The following is a 20,677-nucleotide window of genomic DNA, read 5'->3' as shown; positions in this document are numbered from 1 at the left end:
GCCGCTTCAGAAGCACTAAAGTGCTTAAACAGACCAGTTTATGCTGTTTTTATTCATATTAATAATAATTAATAATATTGTTATTTCCACCTGTTAAGATAGTTTTAAAGGTATAATTTCACATTACTGCAAAAAACAACCCTTGTTACATATTGTGTGTACGTACATTATCCCAACAAACGTGGAGACATGGTGGGCGTTGCTTGCTCATGCTTCTGTTTAAGACTATTATAGGATGTGATATTACTTTGTACTCAAAAGTAATTGTGAAGACCTTTTGATGAAAGTGTCAGATTCCTTTAATATTACTAGAGTGATTGATTAGTGGTGGTTACTTAAGAGTTAATGTATGTTTATATATCATATTGAGTATTTAAAGATCTCTACTCAGTGGAGACCAGTGGTGAAAAGTAACTACATTTACTCAAGTTTCCCTATTTTTTGCCACTTTCTACGTATACTCCTGTATATTTCAGGCGGGCTGCAGATGGAAATATTTCACTTTTACTCCACCACATTAATTTTAAACCTTCAGTTTCACATTTTAGTTGAATTATAGCAGGGTACAAAGTCATTAACTCCATGTGTAGCAGCTGCAACTATAAAGTTATGTAAACTATTATATAATATAATTATAATCCAATAAAATGTAAAACCCTTTCTGGAATTATTATATCTATATTTCATTACAAGTGTTTTTACTTTTATTACATTTAGTACACTTAATGCAAAGTCTTTCACAGTTTTTATCAAAGTCACATTTTTCAGTGTTGAACTTTTAAATCATTTCTACACGTGGTTCTGCTTTTTCCTCTTTCCACACGATATTTAACACTGTGTTTTATTAGTTATTTGGGATCAATAAAACACTTAATGAGAACACAGCAGAGATTAAAACGTTGGGCACCATGACAGTTTATAGGAACAGGTTTAATAATATTTACTCTGAGGCTGTGAGATCATCCTTTAATGTGGATCAACATTAGATTAATACCGACTGGAACACTTCTGACTCCATCCAATCAATCAACGTTTCACTCATTAGAACTTCATCACCCAGCTGCTGCACGCTCACACCGAGGCCACGTGCGCACACACTAAACACACACACACACACACACGTACAGACGCACGCGCCGCTCTCTCTTCATGCATGGCGACACATGTGGGCCCGGGCCGTGCGTGCGCGCGTGCGCGTGAGCAATGCAGTGAGACACCCAGCAGCACCGCGAGATTGCATAACCACCACCTTCACCTTCACCAGCACCACCATACATACATACATACATAAACACACACACACACACACGCATACAGCTGCGGATGCACATGAACAATGCAAGATGCAGCATCTGGATTTAAACGCTGTCTGTGCCTGACTTTTTTTTATTTTTTATCCTGTGACGCAATATTTTTGGGTGGGAGGAGATGAATCAGAAAAGTGGGGGTCAGCTTCACCTTTAAGGTAAGTCATGGGGAGGGACAGGTGTCACGAGCTGCTCTGCACCTGCATGTGTGTGAGGTGGGATGAAATCACCACAACACATACTCACATCTACATGGAAAATAAATAAAAAAAAAAATAATATAAATTATACAAATGACTAAAAGCTATTTTTGTCTATCATTTGTATGTTATATTTATATGTAAATATATATTTAGATATATTTCGGTGTTTAATCTTTATATTTATATGTATTTTCTATACTGTTTTATTTAAAAAAAATATTTGTACAATTATATGTTTTATATATTTTTATAATTTTCATAATAATTTATACATTTTAAAAATATCATATATATTTCATATATATCTTTATATGTACATAGTTTTTGTTCTTTATATGTATATATATATATTATCTTTTATTCTTAAAATTATTTTAGAATATTTCTTTGCTCTCAATACTTTCATTTATATTTTTAGTTATATACATATGCTATATATATATATTTTTTTTACATTTTCTCATTCTTTATATTTATATATCTTTTCTATCTTTTTTTAAGTCTTTTTTTTTATTCTTTTACATTTTTGAATATATTTAGTTTGAACTTTTTATATTTTTATATATATTTTTTTTTTTTAATGTATATTTGATATTTTTCCATTCCTCTATTTATTTTCATTATATTATTAATTCCCTCTCCGTGATTCACACACCGGCCGCGATGACGGGGACTGGAGGAGCCGAGACTTCTGACGTCAGACGAGGAGAATGACAAGCACGTCCAATAAGGGGCCGAGGATGTGCAGCGCGAGGACGGAGCTTCCGACAGAAGGCTAATAACCATGCCAACCGAGGAATATAGCGCGCGCCGCTGACTGTGGGAGAAAAAAAAGGGGAGAAGAAGAAGAGAGCGAGGGGGGAAACCCTCGAAGAAGAACATATATTTAAAAAAACAAAACATCCGGACACAGTGGAGGAGAACGGACGGGAGAGACGTGTCCTGCAGGGGAGAAAAAGAAGACAAGCGGGTAATGTTCTCTTTCTTCTTCTTCTATTTGTGTGCGTGTGTGTGTGTGTCTGTGGCGTGGTCTCCCTCTCATCTCTCCCTCCCTCCTCCTCCCGTCCTCCCTCCTCGCTCCCTCACTCGCTCGTTGGCTCAGGGACTGCACTGCTGCAGCTGAATGAAACTGATCCAGGTATTTATTTATTCTTCTCTTTTTCACCGAAACACGCGCCAACAAAAAGAAGAAGAAGAAGAAAAAAGACTGAGCAGCCGTTAAAAAAAGCTCGTGGATGCTGCACGAGCTCCCTCTCTTTTTTATTTTTTACCGCAGGGATGTGAGCCTCCTCCTCCCCGTCAGCTGCGGGGGTTTAGGTGGAGGTGGTGGTGCTGGTGGAGGTGGTGCTGGTGCTGGTGGTGACCTTCCCCGGCCGTTTGCAGTCATTGACGGCGTGTGCGCGTGAGTGTGTGTGCGTGAGGAGGAGGGAGATAAAAAATAAGGGGGCGGGGGGGTGGAGGAAGGGTGTGTGTGTGTGTGTGTGTGTGGAGGTTGAGGTGGGAGGTGTGTGTGAGCGAGAGAAGAAGAGAGAGAGAGAGAGAGGGGGAGACATTTTTTTGTGAATGGAGCTCCTCGTCCTTTTTTTGGCGCGCGCGCGCTCTGGCAAGCTCCGAGCTCGGCGAAGCTAAAATTAGCCTTGTGCCGATTTTCTTCTTCTTCTCTTTTCTTCTTCTTCTCGAGGCTGAATCCGAAATTAACATGCTAACGCACGCACTCACGCACGGGCACGCGCTCATACACGCCACCCGGTGAATAGGACAGCAGCTACCACCAGCCGCCGTGCCCCAGGACGTCATGCACCATTTTTAGAGATGCTCTAAAAATAGATTTTGTTGATGATGGTTCGGACTGGGAGGAAATCGAGCATCCGACATCTTCTAGGTAGGAACGCAGCCCGATTTAAGCTTTGCTCGCTGTCGGGATTCTTTTAATTTTGTGGTTTGTGCTCCGGAGCCAATATGGAGGGAATTTGCTTCTCATTTATGGATTAACTTGTGTTCACACCTGAGGTTGTTCTGCCGCTAATTACCTGTCAGCATGGTGCGTGGGAGCTGCTGGTGACGTGCGTGCTCGGGGGGGTCAAGAGCATGGTTGTTTTCATGAATGAATGAATGAACGGATGGGCGGATTGAAGGATTGGATTGATGGACGGATGAAGTATGTCTTTACTGCCCCCTTCATAAAAGGGGATGAACGTTGACACCCTCCTCTCTCCTTGTCCTTCACTTCCCCACATCCCTCCTTTGTTATGTCCTCGCCTCATGCCTCCTCGTCCTGTTTCGATCACGCTTTCTTTTTCATCCTCTTTCCCACAACAACCTCCCCTTCCTCCTCGCGTCATACGTACGTTTTCTCTCACTCCCCTTGCCGACTCTCTTTCCTCTGAAACTTGCCGTGTTGTTTTGACTCCTCGCTCTGTTTCGTTGGTCTTTTCAACCCGTCCTCGCTGTTATCTGAACTTTTCCCCTCCTCCCTTTTCGTTCCACCCCTGACCCACTGATATTTGTTTCTCTGTTTTTCCTCCTTCGTCCCTCTTTCATATCTCCCTCCGGCTTTCTCATGTGCATATTTGATCACTCGTCGTCTGAACATTTCCCTCATTTCCTTTCCTCTTCTTCGTCTATCCTTTTCAAACCTGATCAATCCCTCCTTCTTCCACCTCCTTTCCTCTCCTTCTCTTCTCTCTCCAGCTATGATTCTCTCCCTGGCCGCCGCAGCAGCCATGAGTAGTGGCAGCGGTAGCAGCCTCAACTCCTCCTCCCCCCTCGACCCCTTCGACTTCTCCACCTCGTGGAGCCTGGCCGAAGACCCCTCCAACTCCTCCTCTGAGCCCGTGCAGACTCTGACCCCTGACCTCCAGCCGGCGACCACCGCCGTAGCTGTCCAGGAAGTTAGCCCCTGGGATATCGCGCTCTGCGTGACCGGCACGCTCATCTCCTGCGAGAACGCCCTGGTGATCGCCGTGCTGTTCTACACGCCGACGCTCCGCGCTCCGATGTTCATCCTGATCGGATCGTTGGCGGTGGCCGATCTTCTAGCCGGGCTTGGCCTCATCTTGAACTTTGTCTTCACCTATCTGGTTGACAGCTCGGTGGAGTTTGTGACGCTGCTGTCGGTCGGACTGCTCATCTCGGCCTTCTCGGCGTCAGTCCTCAACATTCTCGCCATCACAGTGGACCGTTATCTGTCGCTGTACAATGCCCTGACCTACCACACTGAACGAACAGTCACCTTCACCTACGTGATGGTGGTCTTCATCTGGGTATCGTGCCTCACGCTCGGCCTGCTGCCGGCGCTTGGCTGGAACTGTCTGAGGGACGAGTCCACGTGCAGCATCTGCCGGCCCGTCACCAAAAACAACGCCGTGGCGCTCGCCGTCACCTTCCTGCTCGTCTTCGCCCTCATGATGCAGCTCTACCTGCAGATCTGCAAGATCGCCTTCCGCCATGCGCAGCAGATTGCCGTGCAGCACCAGTTCGTGGCCATCTCCACCACCAAAGGCGTCTCAACACTGTCGGCCATCCTGTGTGCCTTCGGGGCGTGCTGGCTGCCGTTCGCCATGTATTCCATCGTGGCTGACTCCAGCTATCCCGTGATATACACCTACGCAACGGTCCTCCCTGCTACCTGCTGCTCTGTGATCAACCCCATCATCTATGCGTTCCGGAACCCGGACATCCAGAAGTCGCTTTGGATGGCGTGCTGCGGATGCGTCCCGTCCAACCTTTCCCTCAGACCCAGGACCTCCAGTGACGTGTAGCAGGGACGGTCGGTTTCTGTCTGGCATGACGCCTGACGCCGAGTCAGGGTTGAAGGATGGAGAGGACGCGACGGGGTTCAAGATGAGAAGGGTTGAAGGTTACGGCGTCCTTGACGCTTCATATCAGGGTTGGGAGGCTGATGGCGAGGGCACGGCTGGCCGCACATGGCGAACGGAGGACGGTGCATGGTCCGAAAAAAAAAAGATCAAGCTACTAAAGATCATGTCCTGATGGTGATGGTGATGGTGGCCTGAAACCAACTGCAAAAACCTGATCAAGGTATCCTCATGGTGGTTGTAGGAAGCGTGTCAGGTGACTTTCCCAACCGACCTCCTTTAGGGTGCGAGAAGTGAGGCCTACTTCTCAAGAGTAGCATTAATGTGGCCACGGGGTTTAGGAGGAAATGTCCTAAATCTCCGTTGGACCTGAGCTCGGGCAGCACTGCATGGTTATGCAATCAGAAGGAGTGAAACAGTCTTAAAATACTGTCTGTGTTTTCCACTGATGTGTTTGAAATTAAGTGGTGTGTGGATAAAAATACAACGAGCTAAATATACACAATGAATGACCTTGAGTATTCTCAATGAGCTATCTTTGCAGTCTTCTCCTGAGAGGGATAAAACAAAAATATTTCCTCCCTTGAAACGCATTTTATCACCGTCGTTCCCTTGATCTGATGCAGATTAAGTCATTAATGAGTTTGTAGACGGAGAGTGCAACAATAATTATGCGCTGAGATTGAAATTAGACGATCATAAACAAGCCTGTGTTGACTTTTCCCAACGCCAACAGCACAATCTGCATTTTGTCAAACACAGAAACACAGTTCTGTACGTGAAGTTGGCCAAAAAACCCCCAACAGAACCAGCCTCCTAATGCATAGATAACCCCTGAAAACCAGACGAGGGATTTTCCATATTTAGGCAGGCGTGTGTTGTCCTTGCCGTGATGAAATGAAATCTGCTCCCCGTCGGAGGGGAAACGGGTTTCTCAGCCAGCCGCTGCGCCGTGACTGTGAAGCAGAGAGCTGAATTCAGCACCAAGGACAGCGCCACTGCAGAGCGCCGCTACCCTGGGAATGCTCTCTGCTGCGGGGGGGAGAGAGGCCGCTGTAAAGTAGGCTACGCTGTTCTCTACACCATCTTGATAGGGAGCGTGAGGCGGGCTGTTAAAGGACCATTTCGGCTGGATTGGAGCTTCTCTTACTCATTGACAACCCATCAGTTTTTTTTTCCATGCCTACATGACGGCTGAAGGTATGTTAAATTTCTTCCAGTCCTGAAAAGACAAACAAAATACTTTGTATTGACGAGTCTAATTGGGTCAGTAAATGTAGTGACTCAGAGACAAGCTTTTATTTTGGAACCACTTCCTGTTTCTGCTTGCAAACAGGAGTCATTTCAAAAAGTGCAGTAGCTAATTTCAAGACGAGAGCTGCAACTAACGATTATTTTCAGGGTTATAGATTGTTTAGTCTATAAAAACTGTGAAAAAATACATAAAAATTGCTTCTTTTGTCCGACCAACAGTCCAAAACCCAATGACTCTTCATTTACTGTCATAAAGGACAAAGAAAAATAGCACATTTTTGAGTTTAAGAAGTTGGAACCGGCAAATGTTTTGGCTACGGGCTAAAATTTCACACTGGTTGCACTGGTGGGCCGAATATTTTCATTTAGGTGCACTAGCATGTAATCTAGGTGCACCTGATAACGCTGTGTTACTTAACACATTATGTAAAAGGTTGAAAACTAGGAATAGAGTTGAAGCACAAAGCAGTAAGAAATCGGAAACTTCTAAATTCTAGATGCACTGGTTCAACCGATGAAAATGTTTAGTCGCACTTGACAGAGTTTTTGGTTCGTGTGCGACCAAAATAGTTTCACTCTGCAGTCCTGCGATTGTCAAAATAGTTTTCAACTTGTTTTCTTTGCCTCGTCAATACATTGACTGATCATTGAAGCTCAGATTTCTCTCAAACAAAGCAGCTATCATTTTTTAAAATGAAATGCCAAGGCTTCGTTTTAATGACTGGAATGAAAATCTGAACAGAAAAATCATTCGAAAATGAAGTTTGAAGCGAGAAAAATTAAAGCAATATGACTAATCGTTGCAGCTTCTGTCAAACACAACAGAGTCTTTGTATGAAACATCATCTCAAACTTCATTTTCATCGCTTCAATTTGCTGGATTCTTCCCATATTGACAGAAAATGGTCAAAATGACTCAACTTAAACTCTGACAATCATTATAAAATGAAGAAAAAGAAGCCAGAAGACTCCAATCGTGCTCAGATTCTCCTCAAACATCCACTGCGGTCTTACGGCGCGTCCGTGACCCCGTCCTTTCTATCCTCCGCTGCTCCTCGCCTCGCCTCTCTTGCATCCCCGCCCTAGAAATTATGCATGAGGAAAGCGATGTATGGGCCCCTTAGCGCCGGAGAAACAAGCCTTTCCGACATGAGGAAGGTGCGAGCAGCTGATGTTCTTCAGCAGGCGAAGGGGACCGGGATGTTTATCTGCAGCCGGTTAGCGCTGCTCAGACCGCGCCACTCTAAATCTGGAGATTTCTAACTCCATCGCCTGATTGATTATCCATTAGCTAGAGCTCAGCACAATCTGTAGTCAATAGGCCATCTTTCATGTGGACGGCTTTGATCGTAGATGGTTTTTACATCTTTAAAATATGAACAAGATGCACGAAACATGCTGTTAAACATGAGCATCGTGTGGACTGAGCTCCTCTGGCTTGCTTCCATTTTCGCTGCCTTTATTGCAGCCTGTCAGCACACACACACACACACACACACACTGCGTGGAAGAAGCAGTTCTGTCCCGGGGCCCCTCCGAAGGCTCGGCGGGTTAATGAGAAGCGAGAGAGGCGAGGTGACGCGGCGTGAAATGGAAACGCCAGGCGAGACGCGCTTTAACGTAACCTCGGGTCACGTCCGCCACGCACCCAATCAGGCCGACGCTGCCGCTCCGAAAGGGCATCGTGTAAGTTAAATCCAGCTAATGTTAATAACATCTGGGTAATAGTGGCGCAGGAGTCGGCCTAATGCACGCAGGATGTAGTGAGCAGGATTCATTGCTCACCTCTATCTGCATTTAAATGATCTGCAGAGATAGTTTTCACTCCCGCGTTCCTCTGAGAGAGCCACCGTGACTAAGATACTGGCATGCTGCTAATGTACTCGTGTGGGAGGTGTACTGGCTTTGGGAAACTGTAAAAACACACACACACACACACACATACACACAAAAAAAAATAACTCAATACGAGAAAAACAAACACAGGGTTGTTTCTGTAACTTCCAAAATTCAAACGCTTTCAACCAAATAGACGACAGCGGGGGAACACACAGAAAATGGCGCTCAGGAGACGCAGGTATTCAGATCTTTTCTTTTTTCTTTTCTATCGTGTAAATTAAATGTTAAGAGTATTTTTCTCGGCAGCAGCAAACAATCAACAGCTACACACTACTCTCTACTCTGTGGACGATTCTGTTTGAAAAAGGCAGCATCTCTCGTGTCTTTACTGTTTGTTGTTTTGGTTTTCTTTTGGCCTTATTGGAACAGAAAAACTCCTTCGCAATAACTGTATTTTCGCTGTGTACAAAAAAAAGAAAAAAAAAGCCACAATGGAGACAAAGAAGATGGAGAGACGGACGAGAGGCGACTGACTAAAAGCAACAAATAGCACATCGGTGGCTCGTGGGGGGACTTCCAAAATAAGAGCATCTCGGCAGCGGTGATGAATCGTGGAAGTAGGACGAATCTAAATATGAAGCGAATGCTCCAATTCCATTTAGAGGCGCATTTTAATTATTTTTCCCTCTCTAAATTTAGCTGCTTATTTTGGTTTGGACGCCTCCCTCCGTCGCTCTCTCTTTTTTGCTCAATCACTGCATCGACGGTGAGAAAGACTTGCATCAGTTATTAAGTGAAATACGTTCAATTACTCTGCAGCTGGACGCACAAGGTGGATAAAGATCGGTGGATTTAGATCTTTGGCAGGCTTGTTGAGCTGCAGCAGCACTGTGGGGGGGTTTGGTGGCGCGGGGATGAGTCAAAACTAATCGATCCCGGAGAGTTAATTAAACCCATTTCACATAGGAATCTGATGCAGATCCCACAGGCACACTGTTCCCCTGTATGCACAATGACGTGAGCGTCACTTGTGTTTGGAGATGCTAGATGGGACACAGAACAGATCAGAGAGGTTTAACGTCAGCAGTGTTTTTTTAAAAAAAAGGAAAAAAAAAGCTCACACAGTTTGACTCTTTAATTGTGACTCTGCACTAGCTTGGCTAATGCTAGCATGTAGCTTTCAAGCTGTTTTACCTGCCTAGTAAACATCATTTAAACTCAGACGATATAAGGGTCATGAACCAGACTTGGATTAAACAGAAATATGTTTTTTATTCTTCTTTGTTTCAAACTGTCTCGACTGCAGTTCAAGTGAAGTCACTCAAACCTTAACAGAAACTTTTAATATTACCAGCTAAATGTAATTATTTCACTTGGGAGCCAACCAGGAAGTGCTAATAAAGTAAAAAGCACATTTGTTTTGCACATTTGTGATGTTGACCAATATCAAATTGTTACCAACTAGTGCTAGCATGGTAGCAGCTAGCTCGCTGGCTTCTAGAGCCTCAAAAGGTGAAGTCGGTTTCTGATACGTAACCATTACACGTGTTTAAAAATTCAAATTAATGTAAGCAAGGCTTTCGCCAGTTAAGTAAAAGGATGCCACTGTCAGTCACAGATGTGAGTAGCACATGTCCAAGCGCCTCCATTGTCTTGGACCGTTAGGTACGGCAACACCACTTGGACAAACAACACACAGAACTGCAAACATGTAAAGTTATGATTATGGCTACATTTGTTAATAACCATTTCAGATTGTGGTGCGTGTCTGCTGTCGTGGTATAGCATCTTTTAGAAACAATATTGCTAAAACACAAAAGTGCAATTTGTGTAAATATTTGTGACAGTACACAATAACAGCAGTAGGAGCTAAGATGGGTCATAATTTTAGAGTATTGAAATGGCTCCATTATATCGCCAAATTGGAAAAAATAGAATTGTTTTTCCCCTCGTTTCTCAAAAGACTCAATACCACCAGCTATCACGTTATTCTAGGCCTATCACACTAGTCACGAGGTTGCATGAAATTCCCAAGCTAATTCAGCTCCGTGTCTTGTCCTAGTGGTGTTGCCGTACCTAGCCGCCCAAGATGGCTGACGTGCACTACGACTTGGCTTTTAAAACCCTGAACGTCAGCAGAAAAATGACACCTATTCAGCCCTTTTTTTTCTTGGTGAAACAGTCTCTATTTGATCCAAGTCCTGAGGGAGTCATGAGCCGCCAAGTAAAACCAACAAATCAGCTGTTTCCTGACTGAAAATCGCTCAGCCGGAGCTGGAATATTCCAGACACACCTGTATTGGAAACCTGGTCTCTGACGGTCCCATCTGGCACGTCCATCCTCGTGATCGTTCTTAACAATTAACAACACTCATCTGTGAATATGCCACTACTCAAGTCAACCATTCCTGGGGCAGGAGTGGAGCGACCACTCACTGTGTGTGTGTGTGTGTGTGTGTGTGTGTGTGTTCTCCCCCCTCCGGGATCATAGCCAATTGTAATGAACCATAACTCAACCAACTCTCACTGTAAAACACAAAACACACGCAGAATGGCTTTTAACGGCCGCTATACAGGACTATAACTCAATTTAAAAAGAAAAAAACAAACCGTACAAGTGAGTGTGTGTGTTATTTTTATTATGCAATGCTGTACAGACAAATGTATATTTTTGTAATGTTCATCAGGGCATGAGTTACGAGACATGGTCGCTGCTGTGAGCATGTTGTGAGCGTGTGTGTGTGTGTGTGTTTCTTCCTCTTCTTCTGTGTTCTTCCTATAAAACAATGTTTCCTTTTTTTTCCGGGTGGTTAAAAAAAAATGTAAAAAAAGCGTCAGATATGCTGAAAAAAGTGCCATATTTTTCGACTTTCTAGTGTCTTATATTTTTTTGTGTACGTACACGTTTGTGGTGAGATCTGAGGCGGGCAGACTCGACAAAAACAGTAACGGGGTAAAGACTTTGACCTTGATGTTATCGATGTGGACACTGAGCAGAAAGTTCGCCGATCCGAGCTGTTTGGGGTTTTTTTTTTGGGTTCGGTGACGTCAGACTTTTTTTTTGTTCTTTGGGCAGCAGAGACGACGTGAGAGATGATATCGGCGTTTCTGTTAAACGTCTTCTCGACTTAAATTGTAATCCGGCAGGACGGGGATGAAGAGAGAGGGAGGGAGACGATGCTGCGCGTGACGCCACACAGTCAGATCTCCAGTGACGGCATTTCGTCTCTGAGAGTAGGTCGTTTCAAAGACATCCTCCCCCCCCCCCCATCCTCGCTTCTTCCTCCCACTCATCGTCCTCATCCTCCTGCCTCTCCGCTCCCATCGCCTTTTCCTTCTCTCCCTCTTTTCACTTTTTTCTTTACTTTTTTGGGTCCCGTGACGTCAAACTTGTGTTTTACGGGCAGCAGAGACGACCTGAGAGATGATATCAGTGTTTCTGCTGAACGTCTTCCCGACTTAAACTGTAATCTGAAGGGACAGATACATAGAGGGAGGGGGGGAGCGCTGTGCGTGACAATGTCGTACGTCACAGTCAGATTTCCAGTGACGTCATTTTTGTCTGAGTCGTGTCTCAGAGAGCAGGTCGTTTCAAAGACACCCCCACTCTCCCCAAAAAAACCCGTCCCCCTCACCTCTTCCTCCCCTCGTCGTTTTTCCACTCCCGTCACACTTCTCTCATCTCCTGCCACACTCGACACCTCCATCTCCCGCCCTCTACTTCATCTCTTTGTCCAACATCGGCCCGCGAGAAGCTAGTCGGTCAGACTCCCGTCTAAAAATAGTTTCCCCTGAAAGAAGATAAAAAAAGAAGAAAAAATCAAAAAAAAAAAGAAGAAGAAAAGGGAGGGAGGTAGTGAGCAGAAGTAGAAATCGACCCTCCCTCCCCTGAGCACTTCCAGAAACATCCGCTCGCCTCGTCCTCTTCCTTTTCTTCATCGTCGTCTATTTTTACCCTCTCTCCTTTTGAGCACAAGCATTAACACAAGAGTTTTTTTTTGTTTTTTTTTGTAGAAATGATAGCAGGGTTCGGGGCGGGTGCAGACAGCAAATAAAGCAGCACCCCGCCCCCCGTCGGTCGTCGGCCAGCCAGGTTTCGGCTTCTCCCCTCTGTAACCTACAACCTGGCAACACTTCAGGCGTGCAGAGATTGTCAATCAAAAGAAGAAAAAAAAACCATTACAGAGCTAATTTTTCTATCGGACCGTGTATGGCCTTCATAGAAGAAGAAAAAAAATTGTTTTATGCATCGATGTTGTCGGGTGAGGAAGCAGCACGTGTGCACGAGAATCACAGGTTTTGAAAATCCTCAAGGGTGACGATACTGTGATGTCAGAGGAGCGGCGTCCTTGAATCATGTTCTCTGTTTTCTGAGTTTTTAAACTGTATTTTCTTTTGTTTATTGTTTTTTCCTCCTGAGTTGGTGTCGTGGGGGGGTTAAACGATTCAAAAAGTACAAATGCACTTTATAAGATGGACATGTTACACATTGCACTTGTAAATGTCGAATGTAAAACCTTGAAGAGAAAGATTTATTTTTACTATTGTAAATAAACCAGAGAAGAAGAAAAGACAAAAAAACAAAAAAAAAAAAGAAACGGGTGGAGAGGGTGGGGGAGGAAAAAAAGTGGAGAATAATTTGCCAAATAAACTGAGAACAACAAAAATGAGAGAGCTGTAACGTCGTGTTTTCTCTGGGGTCCATGAAGTGACGTCAGCGTTTGTGTGTGTGGGTGTTTGCGTGACATTACACACGAGTGGGTGTGTGTGTGTGTGAGAGAGTGTGTGAGTCAATATTGCAGGTCAGTGTGGTGTGAAGGAAAAGCCGGGGCATAAAAAAAGACGCCGCTGAATTATTAAACCACTCCCTGCTTGCATAACGGCAGCAAAAAAACAGAGTGAGGAAGACGAGAAGAAGAAGCAGAAGAAGAAGAAGAAGAAGAAAAAGAAGAGGAGGGAGGGAGCACACACACCGATGAGATGTTCACAAACAGGAAGGAAAGGGTGTGAAAAAATCCATGTCTGTGTGCAGGAATGTACTCCCAACGGAGCTGTAGAGTGTGTGTGTGTGTGTGTGTGTGTGTGTGTGAGAAGGTGGGATAACGGAACACACACACACACGCACACACACCTCTCTCAACAAATCCAGCAGGAGATTTCGGTCGTCCGATCCTCTGACGCAGGTGAGCCTGTGTGAGAGAATTTAACCTTTAATCAGTCAAATCTGCTTGAAAGTGTGAAATGTGTGTGTGTGTGTGTGTGTGTGTGTTCGCCTCCTTGACTCACCTCTATGCGGTCTCAACATGGAGGCAAAGGGCTCCCCCATGTGGCGGCTGGCGAGCATCGCAGCGACGGGAGGACGACGGAGGGGGAAAAGACGCAGCATCCACCCACGCAGACACACACCTCGCTTCTTTTACGTCACCACAGCAGAGCGAGCACGAAGCTCTCAGCCTCACCGTCTCCATCGCCCGCCTCTCCCCTATCCTCCCCCATCCTCTCCTGTCTGTCTCCCCCCTCTCCCTCTCTCTCTTTAGCTATGAGTCAGAAGGCTCTCTCCACCATCTGCTGCAGGATGCTGCAAATCACCTCCGTGTACGTGCATGTGTTTTCGAGAGAGGAGGAGAAAAAAAAAGAGCACAGAAGGTGATATTCATGCATCTGTTGTGTCCACACACACACACACACGGATTTAAAATTTTAACGTGCGTTCGAGTGAAACCTGTGAAGATTGTTTCCCCCACGCTGCCGGGAACAAACGATGCAGGAGTGGACGTTTATTATTAGCACATCATCGATCCGGCGTGTTCACAGCTTTCCAGGAGTTATTTTAAACGTGGCACTACATTTCCCAGAATCCCTTGTGATCTCTTGCCAGCAAAAAGTTTTATGTGATCAGGTTAGAATCATTAGAAAAATCCAACCTCTATTGGGTTAAAAAAAATCTAAAATCCTGTTGACGATCACTATCCTGTAGCGACTGGAAACGCGCGACAGGCTTCGGTACGTAATTCCGACCCCCGAGGGGACGAACAGCATCCTCGGCCGTCCACCTGCTGCCTTGACTCTCTGCCAACGAGCTCCTTTAAAAAAAGGGTTCGCAGCAGTTTGGCAACAGACCTGCTGCAATTAGTCAACCGTGTCTCCCTTCATTATGTGATCTCCCTGATGTTTTGAGAAGCGCAGCCATCAGCGGGCGGACGAACAGCTGTGGTAAGCAGCGAAGGACCCGCGCTGAATCCTCTCGTTGTGAGGACTCAGATGGTCACTGCTTTAGGATGATGTCGATCTAATTGAATCTACATGATCAATATAATGCCAGAGAGTGCTGGGATGACTGTCCTACATCTGAGGGGCCGATCACGCGACACGTTTTGCTAGAAATGACCCGCAAAACTTGTTTTCTGGTGGTCCAGCGCGCTCCTCTGTTTTGCTGCACGTCAGGGGTTTTAAAAGTTTAAATACTTGACTAGCATGTGTTTTGAGTTTTGGTAAAGTGAGATCAAAAAAGAGCCCTTTGCTCATTGCGTTGTCGTATAGTTCAAGAATATAGGTAAAAAACAAAAATTGTAAGGTGCCCCTTTAAACTCTAATTGGTTTTATGGTCCTTAATTCTCTATCTGCTGGATTCATTTCAACAGAAGCAGTTTGTGTCGACGCTGGAACGAGATGTAGGCCTCCACATTAATATTAACACGTATATAAACCTCAAAAAAGTGTTATAAATGCTCAACATCATCATTAAATTCAATTGAATTCACCCAGAACGACAGTATTCATTCAAAACAGTTAAAACGATCTCGGATGTGGATTTTTTATTACATTTAAACGCCTCTTGAGTCAGTGCTGCTCATCTGACAGATAATAAGAGTTAATAAACGTTCTCTGTGATAGATTGTGAACCACGAGCTAGTTGCAGGTCTCTACGGGTTGGTTTTCATAGTGTTGCCGTCTGAAATGAATGTTAGCTTACTGAAAATCAACTGAAACAACTTGTGATTGCAAAAATATCATTTAATGGTGCAAAACAGACACAGACACACAAATCAAATATCTGGACTCGGTTATGTGTGAGTCATCCCGAAAACTGGCCCGACGTCAGATAAATCATCTTGTATTTTAATAGGCTTATCTGAAGCCTTTGTTCCAAAAGTAGCTCCAGACTAAAATTAGCCTCCAGCAGGAAAGAAGGCGACAAGATGGATGAATTCCGGCCTCAGATTTTAACATCATCTGCATCTCTTTCTGACTAACGCGCCTCCTGTAGCAGATACTTCCTCACCCGAGTGTGTTGCTGCTTTCTGTATTTTTTCCACTGACCTCCCCGTCTCTCCTTCCTCTCCGCTGTGTCACCATCTGTGTCCCGGGATGACTCTTCTTCTCACCCATCGGTTCCTCCTCCGCCCCTGCCAGGGCCCGGAACAGCACGGGCGCTGGAAACGGGCCGCGTTGACACCGGTGGGCGTGTCACAGCGCAGAGAAAACAGGGGCGACGACTGCTGGATGCACGTCATCGCCCAGAGATGATTGACGCCGCCGTTTAAACGTTACTATAAAGCAAACATCTATATATAAACAGATAATCTAATGAGCGTTAAACACGATGACGCTGAAGAGAGGATCTGATGCCTTTGAGGGGGAAATGATCCCGTCCTGCGAGTCGAGGCGTGAGGCTTCTTCTGTGAATTTAAAACTTGACATATCAACAATGAAACGCACAGAATTCAGCCTCCATGTTTACATTAGTGGGACGTGAGAGGGATTAGGGGGCGTTCAGAGGAAGCGATGATTCATGTTCCGCCAATATCAACGTCACAACCCCCCGAAAAGACAAAAATAGCTCGTGACTCATACTTTAAATGTAAATGTGGAAAATAAAAAACAGGGGACAACAGTTTTTGTTCACCATTTATTGTCTATAGTTACATGCATACTTGCTTACAGTTGGTTTTAGTGTGCGATACACAGTTTTTATTTTGCTTCGTCGTCTATGTTATATTACCCCAAATGTATTTTTTCACTTTACAAGTCTGCCTTACCAAAAAGATCTATACAACAGGATTCGTTTCTCACATTTTCAACACATAATGAAGGATTCTTCTGACAAGCCAGTCGCCACAGATACACGTTTGAAATCTCGGCCCTCAGTGAGCCCGACTTTGATTTTTAAGTTTCGACAGGAGCAGAACGTTTCAGGATTTTACATTCTAGGACGCTGAATCGTCAAAAAAAAAAATAGTGGCTGGATCCAAAACACTGGCCACATTTCAGGAGTAAGTATATATTCCTCCTTTCATTTTTTTTTTTGGTAGATGATCCACATTCTAGCTGTTCAATGTGCTTTTTTTATCCTCAGTGTAAATGTTGGTAAATGCAAACAATCAGGGAGAACAACCGACAATCCGCCCGTCTGTTGTCCAGTCGGGTGCAGTTATGGAGTGAGCTGCTTCCTCAGCTATCATGTGGTGTTTATATACAACGAAACAACTAGTTTGAACTCTGTCGCCCTTTAAAAATCTCTGTTTTCTGTAATAATCCAATAGGGTAAAAGCTTTGAACCTGTACAACAACTACAACATTTTATATAACGGACGTCTGCTCTGTGCTTGATTTAGTTTAGTCATTTTACGTCAATTAGGGTTTGTTAACCAGAAAAGACTGATTGTGCCAAGCCTGGTTGGAAATGTAATGTTTTTAACAGCATTTCCCAGCTATACTTCGACAGGTAACGTCACAGGAGCTGTGGTTACACGGACAACACTTCTCCAATTTGAATTGAGATTCGTGGGAACAACAGTTGTGTTCCTGGTTTGATGGAAATGGTTTGGTTCATCTTTTCAGACACTGCCGCCATGTTTCTGTCCCTCCCAGAGGCAGTCACCTCACATTAAGTGCATAAATTGTTTATATTGTTGGATTTGTTTTCCACTTTTTAACATCTTATCGAAGGTTAACACCCCCTCCCCCTGAAGAACGTATTCAGATTGGATCATTCTTCCAACTGAGGTGGTCAATAAAAAGTTTTTATTCTGATCATTGGTCGACTATTAGGGTCCATGTAAACACAGCTATAGTCGTCCATTTGTTGCTTTTCTGATTAAGTGCTAACATTCACTTCATAAGTGAGATTCAGGTTATTTAATATAAAACAGTGCGACTGAACTTTTCAGTGGGACTGGACTCTGCTTCAAGTTTATGTTTTCCACAGATCTTAATCACAAGATCACATTCTCTCAAATCCAAAAAAGAAAAATAGCATCACTGAACATCTTTCACATTAAAAGGAGGCAACTGTGTCTTCTTGTCGGATTCAGCCGAGGCTAAATGTACACTACACTTCCCAGAAAGCCAAAACCAAGAACAGACTGTCAAAATCTTTAAAATCAATGTAGCTCTGGACAGAAAATTTAAACAAACGGATGTAATTAGATGCTCACATCGAGCATTAAATGCTGTTTTCAGGGGATACTGCGGCGATGCTTTGGCTCGAGATCAGATTGAGAACCGGTGTATCTGGTAAAAAAAACAAACAGAAATTATCCTTTAACTGGCTTCTCTGACAGACTGTTTGATCCTGGCTTTGAGTAGAAAACCCCAAAATAAACCAAAGTGAACAACTCACTGCAGCACGTTTCAAAAAAGAAAAAACCACGTTATAAAAACACTACAGTCCAATCAGCTCATACTGAGGATTAGCCGAACCTATACTGAAAAGAGATAGATAATATACTGTATATTACTGTTGCAAGTCTCTTACACTTATGTATTTATAGTCTGAGGGGCTGCGTTCACAAAGCCTCCACAGACAGCGGTGCTGACCCAGGGGCTGTCTGAGGGTAAGCGCAGGTCGTAATGGAGGAATCAGATGTGACCTTTGACCCCCGGGACGAGCTTTGTGAGTGCGGCTCCGGCGTGGGGGTTAAGTGTGGAAGCGTTTATATAAGACCAATACCACGGCACACAGTCACTGGCTGAAATGTTAGGCTTCATGTTATGAATGACTACAAAAATAAAAAATGATAAAAAACAGACCAAAATAACGGCGTGAGCTCGCTTGCTTCACTGTCCGATGCTGTGATATGGAGGCTGAATGATGACGTTAACAAGGCTGGGGGCGCTTGTTTTCCCAAACCAGCGTACACCTGGGTGGGGTGGCGTCTTTCTTCACAGTTTCAGTTACCACACTATTATCTCAACGGGAGAACTTCTGTTTGTCACAATGTAAAAGGTATGAGTTCAAGGACTACACTGACTTTATGAGAGTTTGGCTTTTGATAGATTTGTCTGGCGTGTGTCAAGTTACAGGAGAGTTTAAGTTCATACTGCTGATGAAACAGAACTTGGGCTTTAAAGGTGCAGTGTAGGATTTAGAGGTATTTAGGTATCAATAATAATGTCTTCATTAATGTTTAATCAGCTAAAAAGAAGAGTTGTGTTTTTGTTACTGTAGGAGAACCCCTTTATATCTACAGAGGGATGCATGTTCTACAGCAGCCCAGAATGGACAAACAGAACTTCTGGCTCTACAGAGGGCCTCTTACTTATTTCACATTTTTAGGGAAGAGTATGGCGAGGCGTATTTAGTTGGTCCTCACCACTAGATGCAACCAAATCTTGCACACTGGACCTTTAAATACAACAACAGTCAAATATGGACTAGGTTACAAAATGTTTTGAAATGAAATTCTTTTAAAGATCTTAAAATAGAACGCTACTTGTAATTATTTGTTTGATATATACAATATATTTCTGTTCATATAATCAAAATTGAAAACATAAAATTGGTCTTTCATTACATAGACCATCAACAGACAACATTAAACTTACATATTTAATATTTTCTGATGCAGTTCAATGTGTGTTTACATAAATTAAAGCTGCACACAGCAGGAAAAATGGCCTATTTGAAATATGACACAAAAATTCATGATTTCTCAGATTTTTAACAAACCAAACATGGTTTTGTTTTTTACTCTCTGATATATTGGAAATTAATGTTCTGTAAACAGAATCCAGATCATTATTGTCGCGAAATGTTTTTAGCTGTTTAGCTAACTTGAACGCCACAACTGCTTTTCCATTTTTAGGTAGTTCTCCTCAGACCCGTTTCTCTAATTTTATGCATCTTTCAACAATATGGAGAAAGTTCAGACTTTTAAGCTAAGCTACATGCTAGCTAGCTAACATGCTATATTCATCTGTTAGCATGCACACCTGCCAAAGTTCAGTGAGATCATTCTATCGTCTCATGTTGGTTAATGTGACCAATGAGCCAAACTCTCATAATGACAGTGTAGCCTCTTAACGAGAGTGCGCATGTTTTGTAAACTGGCACGTCCCGGCGAGGCGGAGTCGTCCTCTAAAGAGCTATCGTTTCCCTGATTTTCCTGACTTGTTTTCATAAATTCTTTCTCAACATTTGGCAGATAAGTTAAGATTGCACTATAATTAGTTTTTCTTGTGCTATACCATGTGTTGTGTAAACACATTAACCCCCTGTACTCACCGGGGGTCCCGCCGACCTACAGTTTGAGAGCCTGTTGTATTGCGAATAATTATCACTCAAATATGTAGGGAGGGAGAAGTTGGCGCGTTGGTTTTTGTTATCAGCTGAGCGTTCGGCGGGTAAAAATTAGCCGACGGGGGCGGGAAGGTGTTGAGATGCTATGAATGTATTTGTTTTCTGCGCCGTACACACACCGGGGGGTCCAACACACAAACCTTCGAGGGATTTTAGCTCCAGAAGAGGCGTCATCAGGGGTGAACAAGCAAACTGACACCTGTTGCCAAGAAGAGCTGAGTGATCGGAGAGGCTACAACAGGAGATGTAAGTATGTTTGTGAATGTATGACTGATTTTTATTGACTATTTCTCTCTTCTAATGTGAATGATGAACATTAACCAAACCCCTTCATTTCCACCTCAGTGTCTCAATGTTTCCTCCCTCCTCCCATCCCCCGTTGTCACCACCCAACGAGCCCCCGCCTCTTTCCCGCTCTTTTTAACTTCTTTTGTTTTGTTGTTTTTAATCGGACCACTCGTTCTCGTCGAGCTCGGAGTCGTCGTCCGACTCGCTGTACTCCACGGCGATGCGGCGCGACAGGATGGTGGCCACGTCGTTGCCGACGGGCTCCCTCTTGGCCTCCTGCTCCCTCTGCTCCTGCACCTTCCTCAGCTGGATACCTGGAGGGGAGGACGGAGGGAGGGAGGGAGGGAGGGAGGAGGTGCATGAATAGATACTCTGAGGTCCCTCAGT

General features: G+C 44.2%; 2 protein-coding genes and 1 long non-coding RNA gene across 8 annotated transcripts in view; 1 reads left to right on the top strand and 2 right to left on the bottom strand.

Annotated features, from left to right (window-relative positions):
* Nucleotides 1-2,131: 2,131 nt before the first annotated feature.
* On the top strand, nt 2,132-12,231 carry gpr185b (G protein-coupled receptor 185 b). 4 transcript variants are annotated; one of them, XM_030429834.1, is made up of 2 exons: nt 2,132-2,480; nt 4,202-12,231. In XM_030429834.1, the coding sequence occupies exon 2, from the start codon at nt 4,204-4,206 to the stop codon at nt 5,269-5,271; it is 1,068 nt and encodes a 355-aa protein (XP_030285694.1). In that variant the 5' UTR covers nt 2,132-2,480; nt 4,202-4,203; the 3' UTR covers nt 5,272-12,231. The 4 variants fall into 4 exon arrangements, with proteins under 4 accessions (XP_030285694.1, XP_030285695.1, XP_030285693.1 ...); XM_030429835.1 differs by lacking the exon at nt 2,132-2,480 and adding an exon at nt 2,569-2,648; XM_030429833.1 differs by lacking the exon at nt 2,132-2,480 and adding an exon at nt 3,014-3,392.
* A 60-nt stretch (nt 12,232-12,291) lies between these two features.
* Nucleotides 12,292-14,732, bottom strand: LOC115589117 (uncharacterized). Its single transcript, XR_003985483.1, has 2 exons — nt 13,708-14,732; nt 12,292-13,610 (listed from the first exon to the last, which is right to left on the bottom strand). It is a non-coding gene; the product is annotated as an uncharacterized LOC115589117 (long non-coding RNA).
* Nucleotides 14,733-16,316: 1,584 nt separating this feature from the next.
* Nucleotides 16,317-20,677, bottom strand: part of LOC115589115 (wiskott-Aldrich syndrome protein family member 3) — a 43,961-nt gene continuing 39,600 nt past the window's right edge. For all 3 annotated transcript variants that reach the window (XM_030429829.1, XM_030429832.1, XM_030429831.1), the window contains one exon: nt 16,317-20,604. In XM_030429829.1, the coding sequence (XP_030285689.1) occupies nt 20,447-20,604 (158 nt within the window). In that variant the 3' untranslated portion in view covers nt 16,317-20,446. The remainder of the gene's footprint in view (nt 20,605-20,677) is intronic.

This window comes from Sparus aurata, chromosome 10, assembly GCF_900880675.1.
Source record: "Sparus aurata chromosome 10, fSpaAur1.1, whole genome shotgun sequence".
Classification (NCBI taxonomy): Eukaryota; Metazoa; Chordata; class Actinopteri; order Spariformes; family Sparidae; genus Sparus; species Sparus aurata.
This window is presented reverse-complemented; position numbering and strand designations above follow the sequence as displayed.